General features: G+C 49.9%; 1 protein-coding gene across 1 annotated transcript; it reads left to right on the top strand.

Annotated features, from left to right (window-relative positions):
• Nucleotides 1-421: 421 nt before the first annotated feature.
• Nucleotides 422-3,600, top strand: ZDHHC23 (zinc finger DHHC-type containing 23). The gene is given in 7 exon segments (XM_018074479.2): nt 422-434; nt 437-448; nt 451-506; nt 508-530; nt 754-1,440; nt 2,098-2,265; nt 3,061-3,600. Coding segments are annotated over 7 exon segments (1,227 nt in total). The 3' UTR covers nt 3,329-3,600.
• Nucleotides 3,601-10,674: the final 7,074 nt, after the last annotated feature.

Genomic DNA, 10,674 nt, shown 5'->3' on the forward strand with positions numbered 1-10,674 from the left:
TCCCACAAACAGAGTCCTGGGGCCACAGCCCTCCGCGGGGTGGCAGGTAGGGGACTCTCCCAGCCTTGTGAGCGCAGCCTCGGGAGCGGCGGCGCCGGGCGGGGCGGGACCGGGCCGGGCGGACCGGGCCGGGCCCCCGCGCTGCCCCCGCGCCCCACGGCCGCCACCTGTTGCGCTGCTTTAAGGCAGGTGCCCCGCGTCACGCGCGGCCCGCCCCCCCGTGCCGCCATTGGGCCACCGCCCCCGTCTGGGGCCCCGCCCCCCCGCACACCTGCGGGCGCGCGCGGCCATATGGCTGGCTGGGCACTGCGGGTGGGCGGGCCGCGCGTGGCGCGGGGGCGCGGCGGTGCGCGCGGCACCTGCGGTCGGCAGCTGCCGGGCGGAGGGGCTCCGGCCCCGGGAGCGCCCGGCGCGGGCGGCGATGGACGAGCCGCTCTCTGCTGCGAGTATGGAACCGCCGGGGCCATCGCAGCCACCTGGCGGCGTGTCTGTGCGTGAACTGCCAGCGAGCTGGACGAGGGCTGCGACAGGTTACCGGCGCCGCGGACCCCCCGGCGGCCGCCCAGCTGCCGGAATCCGTTCCCGCGCGTTGTCCCCGTCCCGAGTGGCAGCAGGGGACTGCGCCCCGCTTCCCGTGGAAACTTGTGGGGAGGGAGGGCAGGGGGAGGCGCCGGGAGCGGGGCAGGGCAGGGGAAGGGCACGGGGGGCGCGGTGCCCCGGTGCCAGCCGGCGCTGTGCTTCCCCGCTCCATAGGTGGCTGGCGTGCAAATCCCTGCCCCCGGGAGCGCTGGAGAGCATCGCCGACACCATCGCGGACCGGCTGCGGGTCCCGTGGTTCTCGGGGGCCGTGAAGATCAACGTGAGCCTCGTGCCGCCGCTCGTCCTGCTGCCCGTGCTGCTCCACGTTGCCGCCCTGCACTTCCTGCTGGGGCTCCTGGTCCTGACGTCCCTGCCCGTGGTGGTGCTCTGGTACTACTATCTCACCCACCGGAGGAAGGAGCGGACCCTCTTCTTCTTGAGCCTGGGGCTCTTCTCCCTGGGCTACATGTACTATGTGTTCCTCCAGGAGGTGGTTCCCCGGGGCCACGTGCAGCATTCCCAAGTGGTCGCTCTCACCTGCGGGTTAATCCTTATGCTCGCAGCCCTGTCTCGAGCCAAGAAAGACCCTGGCTACCTTCCCATTCCAGCAGGCAATGAGAAGCCATCGCACCAGGTCTTGCCCAACAGGAGTGTTAGAGGGAGCTCCAGCGGGCTCCATGGTGCTGCCAGCAGTCGTGCTGTGAATGGGGAGGCCAAAGGCTATACCAGGATGGCAGCTGATGAGCCAGAAGGTGTGAAAAAGGACTGGTGCACCAAATGCCAGCTGGTCAGGCCAGCCCGAGCAGGGCACTGCAGGCTTTGTGGCAGGTGTGTAAGAAGACTGGACCATCACTGCGTCTGGTAGGTTTTGCACTGCTGAGGCTACGCGTGTTCTCTCTCTGAGTTCCCCCCTTTCTAGAGTTAGCTTCTTTTTTTTCAGTCCCTGTCAAACAGGGTCGCTTTTGCTATGTGCAAGACCTGGGAACGTTCTTTAAATATAAAAAGCTTTGTATTTCCCCTTTAAAGAATAGTTAGAAGCACTGTTTATTCTAAGTGGGTTGACCTGATAGCTAATAATTTCTACAGCACGCTCCAGAATTGCCTTTAGTTTTCCACTGGCTTTCATGACTCTGGGGTTTTTTTGGTTATTAGTACTCTCCTGGGGGGAGGGAACTCAAAACTGCCTGTGTGCATGCAGTGCTGGAAGGAGCACTGGAGTAAGGGTATGATGGTATGATCATACCCTACAAGGAACAGTAGGGTATGACGTGTCTCAGCAAAGGATAAACTTGCTAAAAACTCGAGGCAAACAGTCTGCTGCCAGTCTATTGACTTGTGCTTATAACTTCTCTATAAAAATCTCTAAAGCTTCTTTGAACATATTTCAAAGTTCTTAGCCTGTGTTGTATGGAAGCACCTTGGAAATTAGGTTCTCTGACAGCTGGGGGGAGGGAGGAGGAAGAGAAGCCAGTTTCTTTTCTTTTTTTAAGCAAAGTAATCTCTTCTTTCCTTTTGGAGGATTAACAGCTGCGTAGGGGAGCAGAACCATCAAGCATTCATCCTTGCACTCTCCTTCTTCATGCTCACTTCTGTGTATGGGATTATGTTGACCCTGCACACCGTCTGTAGGGGCCAAAGTCCATTTGTGGCATTGTTCTACTGCCCTGGGGCCTATTCTGACTACAGGTGAGATGTCTGGGAGAGAGCTGGGGTGGGAACAGGTTTGGTCAGACAGCTTAGCTCCTGTTAGCTGTCAAACCTGACCAAAAAGTGCTCCCTAAAAAACTCTGGAAAGCAAAGGTGCATCACTGCTTTTGCCAAGGTAGGCAGCCTGAGACTTGGAGAGAGCTCACCATTTATTTGGAAAAAGTTGTTGGAGGAGCTGTGATTTGAAGTATTTATTTACTGTGTCTTCTGTAGATACCCCTTTAAATGTGTGTCCCCAGATGCAGGTAACGACAGTCAGGAATCCACGTGCTGTCTCTCCCTCTCATTCCTCCCTGTTTATCAAGTGACTGTCCCTCCAAGTTGTCTGTTTAGAACAGACAGCATCAACATGCCTTATTCAGTAGGGAAGGTGCTGAGAACTGTTGGACATGAGTTCAGAGACCAGCACTACCACTGATGAGCAGAGCATAGGGCTGGTGAACAAATGACTCTACCTTCCTCTGTACTCCATCTCGTGACCTGTTGAGTGTGAGCATCCTTGTGTTCTTTACAGCAGGAAGAATAAAGAGCTAGGTTGTGAGATAGCAATATGCAGGAGTAACTCTGGTAGCACTAAAAGCCCTCATTAAGTGAGTCCTGAAGCTTTAATTTTGAGAAAGCCTTAAAGGATTATCTGATGAAAGCAGCAAAGTGAGATCACTGTGGCAGATGTAGACAGGGATTTGAAAGGATAGTGATTACCAGGGAAAGTCACTCTAAAACAGCTGCTCCAAAACTAAATGGCTTCCTTCCCATCTTTTTCCCTGCTGCCAGCTCTGCTCTGTCGTTCACCTGTGTATGGTACTGTGCCATTGTAACAGCTGGCATGGGATACATCCTCCTCATCCAGCTGTTGAACATCAGCTACAACGTGACCGAGAGGGAAGCTCGGCTGGCTCTGCGGGACAACACTGGGCGCAGACTCCTGGGTGGGTTAGTGATAGACACTGGCCAGTATAACAGGGGGTTCCTATGCAACTGGGGCCATTTCCTGAGCCTGGGGTCTTCTCCTCCACAGCGCTCTGCCGAAGACATCGTGTGACACCCCTCTTTCTGCAGATGATGTTGACTGACTCTTTTTAGCAGGGGAGTGGCCCCTTCCACTAGGACTCCTTTCTCGCACACCCTTCCTTTGTGGGCGGTGTATGGGCTACCTGTCCCCCCACTGACGACATCAGAGGTTTTCCCAGGCAGAATGGTTGGTTCTTCGTGTGCTGTCAGCCAGCAATAGGATGCACAAAGCAGTAAGCCATATGCACAAACATGGAGAGAAGGAGCCTACTGCCTTTTTCCACCGTGGGAAACAGGAAGAAGAGCACAAGATTTTGAGAACTTGAGTTTTCATTAGGTGTGAACCTAATGAGGAACCCATTGCTGGGCTTCAGAGCATGCACTGGTTCCTGCAAAGGTGGAGGAATCCCTGGTTTGTATCTACATGCAGCATTTTGGAGATGTCAGGAGGATGAACTTTGGATACAGATAACAGATGGACCCCTGCAGAAGCCAGGCTGTCTGGCTAAAAGAGACTGTCTAGGCAGTCACTGGGCAGTGCTCTCCTCTCTGGTGCATTTATTTGTTTTTACTATCTCTTATTCCATCCAGCTGTGTACATGCTTCTATTAAGTGCCTTTGTGAGTTACATTCCTGTAGGGCTGGGTCTGTGCTGGTTTGAAGGCTTGGCTCATCTCCTTCAAAGTGTTTCTGCTCTGATTATGGATTGTGACTTGAAACAGGGGGTAAATATACCAAGGAGATGTTTTGAAGCAATATGCAACAGTGAACTCTGAGGGCAAAACAAGAGTGCTGTCTGTCTAGTGTTACTGTAGCTTTATGGAAGTTACCTTTCCCCCTCCATCATGGGATAAGGCAGTCTGTGGGAGAGTAGGCAGTCCTACTAACTGTTTTGGTAGGTAGCATTTGGTCAGTTGTGTTGCTAATAACATAGTGATCCCATCTGCCATCAACACAGTTACTGTGAACTACCTGACTGTAGATCTGTTTTCTCAAGCCAAGAAGCCAAGGAACAGATCAGCCTCTGTGTATGTAGGGAGAGGAAGAGGATGTGTTGGAGGTCTCTGTTTTGGGGATAGATGACCTGTACTGGCAGGTGAATGTTAACGTGTTAAATGTGCTCTGCAAGAAAGCCATTTGTTTCTCATTAGCCTAGAACTGTATTATTACCTGGACTTGAGCTTCAGCTGAAATAACAAGGTTTTGATGGAAATGGTTTCTGGCTTTTTTGCGGCTGGAATTTATTATTACTTTTGGTTTTAAACCCTTTATGTGTGCTATAGGCCCTGCAGTGAAAGGTCTGGCTGGAAGAGCTGGAGACCACAGCACAAGAGTTACATGTTGGAACTGAGATGCAGAAGCAGAGATAAGAGCCTTGTCCTGGCTACTGATGTTTTTAGATGTGTGTGCAGGAGACATAGATCATGCCTGCTCCTGACTCCATCTGCATGGCAGGCAGCTGGGGGATGTTGGCAGAGTGATGCAAATTCTGTGTGCTGCTGTGCATTAGCTTTGAAGGGTGGATGGACTGTACATGGTGCCAAAAGAAAGCAGGGTTGGGGGTGTCCCTTTAGATCCCTGCTGTATTTGGTGTGTATGTTATTGATTACGTGTCCCAGTTTAATGTAGAGACCGTGTCCCTCTTTGCACTGTTTGGTTTCCTTAAGTGGCACTTTCCATAACCAGCAGATAATGGATGAGCAGCTGCACTTGGAATGTGTCTGTGCAGAGTTACTGACTTACCGGAGTTTCCCTTATTTCCTCTTGCCCTCTGGTCATCCAGTGAGCAATCCTTTTTAAGTAGGTAAAGAGACACCTCTCTTGCTTCCTGCCTCTAACCAAATACACTGAGAGGTTTCTGACTGCTTCCCTGGCCCTAATGTGAATAAAAAGACACCCAGCTAGACTGTACAGACTGTTCCTCTACAACCTTCTCTTTGGTTGTTGGAGCCTGTCCCTAGGAGTACAAATTGACACAAAGTCCATGTTTCCACATGAGTTTTCTGTAAATGTTTCCATGGCACATATGCATTTTGTGATGCCTGCTGAGATGAACTGGAGCTTGGCAACCCTGGAGACAAGGATGCTGTGGGCTAGGAGGTTTGTGATCTTAGATTGCATCCTGCTGACGCTAGGGAATATGAGGCAGAATGACTTCCTGGGCTAAACGAACCCCTACAGTGGAGACAGCCAACTTCTCTGTCCCCGTATGCACAGAAGTCAGTCATGTGCCCACGAACTGAACAGGCTCTGGAAGCATTTGCAGGTTTGAGATAAGTGGTTTCTCAGAGTCCTGCTACTCCTGGCTGGGAGAAAGCAGAGCAGATCGCAGATCATTTCCCTGGCAGCGCTGACCCTGTGGTGCTCGCTTTCTCCTACAGGCAGAGATTCCTTGCTACCTTGCAGCCTGTGTGTCAGTGTAGCCTTGTCCCTTCTCTCTTAGTGAACTGCTTGCACTCTGTGCTGTTCTTGCACAGACTCTCTGTGCTGTTCTCCCAGGCAGCATGGATTTTGGCGTGCAGATTAGGAATGGAGGACCTGGGACTAATGTAACCATTCCATATGTTGTTCAAGCTCGCTCAAGTACAGTGAGGGCTCAGTGCTAAAGTAAATTTTAATTTTGCACTCCAGGGGAAACTGAAACTATTCGGGACACTTAAAACCCCAGCCTTGCAACCTTTTTCTAGGAGGAGAATGCAGTGCTGATTCCCCAGTGAACAGGAAGTTCAAATGGCTGTAATCTGCATAGCAGTGGTGACTTAAATGGCATATCTTCTTCTTGGGAGGATTTACCTTGTGAATGCCTTGGGAGATGGGAAGCATAAAGTAACATGATATATCTAAAAGGCATCTTAAAAGGATGGATACTTTGGAGCTCTCCTTTTAACAGCCCTGAGAATTAGCAGGAAACACTTGAAGGGCAACTCTCCCATTTGCAGTTATAGCAAGGGCAAACAGTTGTGATCTGGTGCACTAAAGGACAATTTTTTTTCTGAGTAACTTTTTGCCGAGCTTGTTATTGACCACGCTGGTAGAAAAATGTTAAAATCTAGGCCTAGTCAGTCCTCGGGCTTGCTGTGTTAATAGCTGCCTAGATCTGTGCTGCCTGGGGGTTGGAGCAGTGGGAACAACCTGCATTTGACAGGTGACTTGTGGGTCGTGTGTGGCATTTTCGAGGGCAGGACCAGTGTCTTACCTGTAAAACTGCGTGCCTGGCAGTGCAGAAAACCTTACCTGCTGACCCTTGAAAAGTTTTCCTGTGTAAGAGAGGACCTAGAGCTGATCAGCAGCAGGGAAGGATTTTGGTAATAGCTAGCCCATAGTTGGAAATTAGTTTATCCTGCTTTAACCATGACCTTTTAAGAGGCATTTGTTGTTTCACAAATAGTGTGGACTTTGCAGACCAGGCAGCTTTTAAAGGGCCAGGGTTCTGATGTTGCTGCTGTTGTAGTGTTAAACCCTCCATGTCCAAATGCCAGCACCCTACTGTTTGGTGACTGTAGTAAGAACTGTGCACCATTAGATACAGCCTGTAAACAGTGGCTTGGCACTCTCTAACTGTGTCTTCCTGCATTGTGGTTTTTTGTAGGCAAGTCACAGGTCCCCACATCGACTGTTTCTCCATTTAACTTGTCCTTAAATGACAGAAGTCACTGGTGAGCCTGAGCTGGTGCTGCTTGTGACTCCTAATCACATTTCAGCCTTCATGCTATGATGGTGCTTTTTTTTCCTTTCAAAGTAGGTTGCTTTCAAGTGTCTTAATGAAACCATTTGCTGTAAAATTTCTTCTGAAGTTAAAATGGATACTGCCTCACTGCCTAATGTCTTAATAATGTGCTTGGTTTTTTCCTTCTATATGAATGTATATTGCCTCATTAGGGCAGAAAGCGTGTGTGATTATGGATGTGTTTTCATGTATTCCTTTCAGTGAAAAATTTTACAGTTACCTAGGATTCTTTTCCCCACTACCAGGATGTTTGGACAGCAAAAATCTTTCTGCAGACAGGTGAGGTTCTTTCTGAAATGTGGGAATTCAGCCTCCCAAGATCTTGTCTTTATGGAACTCCTCTAAGGATGATGTGAAGAGCAATGGGCTCCGGAGAGTGGGATGTTTTGAGTTCTGGGTTTTTTTTTTAACCTAAGCTTGAGGAAGAAACTGTGAAACATTTGTGATCTTTTTTTGAAAGGTCTGGTGTGTGTGTGTGTATGTGTTTGTCCATTTTGCATCATATTCAGTGTTTCCAAATGGATACAATTAGGACTCAAAATAAATTATTGGAAATGAGCTGTGGAGTGGCCTGTTGATTTATGCCCACACACTCAGCCAAGCCAAATGACCAAAAGCTGCTGTCATCTCATGGCTATTTAGCTGGGAGCTGGACGTGGGAATAAAGCAGCAACCGGCTAAGGAAAAGTTAGGAAACAAGTTCTGCAAAAGTTGACCTTTGGATTTTTTGGTGTTGGGATGAAACAGACCTGCTGGCAGTTCTCACCATCCTGGAAACCAGGCATATTCCCCTGTGCTAGGAATTTGAATGGGGATCTTTCATCCTATGAGCAATCCATTATCATTATCTGATCCAGAACCCCCAAAAGGAACAATCTCTTGCTTTAAACCCTTTTCTAAGCTGTATTTGGAAATGACATGGATATTCTCCATGTAGGTAGTGGGAAGAGATATAGCCTTTGATTCTGTTGGTATCTTGGGACAGCTGCTGAAAGGCAAGATGACTTTTAATGAGTAGAATCACAGGTGCCTTTGACTGTTCCAGAGCTCTGCTTTGATTTGCCTGGGTAGCATTTCTCTCTGCTGTTCAGCTGTTCCTCTTTGAAGATTACCTTATGCTTTCTGACAACAAGGACCTTGCGCTAGCAGTGAACCAGGATTTTAGTTAGGTGAGAGTGGTGTGTGCAGCAGTGTCAGACTTCTGACACCCAAGGAGTGCCCAGCTTCTTTAACTCCAGTGCTGTTAATGGGGACATGTGAAACTTCTGTTCCTCTCAGCTTTTTTCATGAGCTTTTCCTCTCATGGCTTGTCATGTTGTCCCTGCAGAGCAGGGCCATGTCTGGAGTGGCAGCTCCTGTGCTGCTGTGGCTGGTATCCATAATGCATAACAGGTCTGTAAAGATGTGGATCACACTGCAGTGGTTCATGGACCCTTCCCAGGCTAATTATTGTGTCCCGCCTCGCCTGGGGGGAGCAGAGGGAGTTAATACTTCAGGCACTGTTTCCCAGTTTGAGCTGGGCCTGGGAGACTTTGAAGAGATTGGTATACAGATTTAATAAGAACCTGTGGTCAAGCTTTTTGGGAAACTCTTTAAGAACTCTGGAGGGCAGGTGTCAGCAGAGGATGGGGAGTTTGCAATTACTTCAGGGTTCTGCATTTGCTCTTGTATCAAAGTGAAAATCCTCCCCCCTCTCCCTGTGCAGCAGAAGGAAAGTCTGGCTTTGCAGCCACCTCCCTCTCTTGCTAAGAAAAGCAAGGAGCTGACAGGCAGGAGTGTGCCTGAGCTGTGAGAGTGTGGGCTGATGACCAGCATTAAGGCATTGACATCTGTATCTATCCAAGTGCTGGAGCAGGAGGAATGCTCTGGCACAGCTGCAGGCTGAAGCGGTTTCCTTGGTCTGATATGCTCTCTTAAATCTCAACCTCCTGCTGGAGCTTCAATTTGCAAAACACTATCATTGTGCCAAGGATTTTAGTGTCCCCTGTGCAGTGTCTCAATGGCATCATCTGGCACAGCCTTCCAAGGAGGTTTGAGTTGTTTTGGCCAAGTGTGGATTGAATGGAGAAGTCAAGCGGCTTCTTATCTCTGCTTTGATAAGAAGAGATCAGCACGTTCAGCGTGAATGTGCCTGATCCCTGAACAACATCTCTCTTCCATAGCTGGATCCAACTGAGGCTTCAGCTCCATGCTTGCACTGGCAGTAGGCAAGGGCAAAGGGTTGTCAAATCACAGCTCCTCCTGGATCATCTTTTGGCTTCTTGCTTCTGGAACTGTCCAACCAAGGAACATCTCACCAGGATAATCTTTCAAAGCTGCTAGGAATATAAGGAAACCCTGGAAGGTGAGAGTATTGGAGACTAAGGCCAGTTTCAAAAGTGTTGACTGTACTTCAAGTTCTTAGGGGGGAACTATGCTCTACATAAGCAGCATTACTTTCATGGATGGTGAGTGGGCACTGAAATGAGTGGGAGCTGTGGGCCTTGAGGACAAAATATGCATTGCTGGGGAAAGAATCTGCAGTTTAGAAGACTGGATGCACCCCTGAGTAGCCAATGGTTTGGGGTACCCTTTTAGCTGTGAGAGATGTAGATTCAACCCCTGCTCAGCCTGTTGCTGGAGTCAAGACCGGGCAGCATGTGGGTCCATCTACTCTACTACTCCATACTCCCTTACAGCTGCAGGTGTCTTGTCTCCAGCTCTCTGTAATGCTGCCTTCCCTCTTCCAGCTGAGGAAGGATGTGACTCTGCCTTTTGTCCTTTGGGTCACTATCCTGCCTACGCCGTGAATCCGGATGGAAGGTGGGCTGGAGACTTTCTTTGCTGTGTTTGTTGTCAAGCCTCACTAAGGAGGAAGTGAGCTTGGGAAAAGGCCACCAGTTAAATGGGAGCATAAGGGCTGGCTCAGAGGTATTCCAGGAGCTTGTTAGGCTCTACATGGCAGAGGCTTCCAAAGGGGAGGATTGTACTAAGAGAAAGTGGATTGCTGTGCTGCCACAGCGTGCTGCTGTTAGCACCAAGTGTATCTGCTGGCTGCACTGGGGCATTATTTGGGTAGCTCAGCCCCCAGCTCTGCTTCTCCCTGCCTGTTTGGCTCAGGGAGAAAAACACTACCCTTCTGCAGTGCCTGTTCTTTGCTGCAAGACGAGTTATTCAGCCCTCTCTCAGCTTGTCACTTCCTCTCACAATCTGCCTTTGAATGTAGCCAGATGGTCTGTACTCGCCCACACTCCACGCAGGCACCTTCAGCTCCCTGCACTTGGATAATGTGCTCATCTGACCTGCTGGTGGTCAGGTTTGTAAAGAGCCTTTAGGAGATGGTAAATGTTCACGTGTTGTAGAGGATGGATGTGGGAGGGAACCTGGGAGTGACAGTTGTTTTCAGACCTGCACCAAGAGCCTGCTTGACAGCCTGGTATGTGTGGGCAGGGAGGGTCTATGGCCACATCCCTGTGAGCTGTCCACGTGGACAAATTCCCAAAGCTAAAGCTCTGGAGCCTGCTGCTGCGCTTGGGCACCTGACCTATCCTATGCAGGTCATCTTTATCTGTGCTTAGTGCTGGTCTAGGTTCCTGACCCTGGACTTCTGTCTAGAGCCATTCAGCTGACTTCTGACACAGAATCTGCACCACCAGCTCAGTTGTGTTCAT

This window comes from Manacus vitellinus, unplaced genomic scaffold, assembly GCF_001715985.3.
Source record: "Manacus vitellinus isolate BGI_N305 unplaced genomic scaffold, ASM171598v3 scaffold_28_pilon, whole genome shotgun sequence".
Lineage (NCBI taxonomy): Eukaryota > Metazoa > Chordata > Aves > Passeriformes > Pipridae > Manacus > Manacus vitellinus.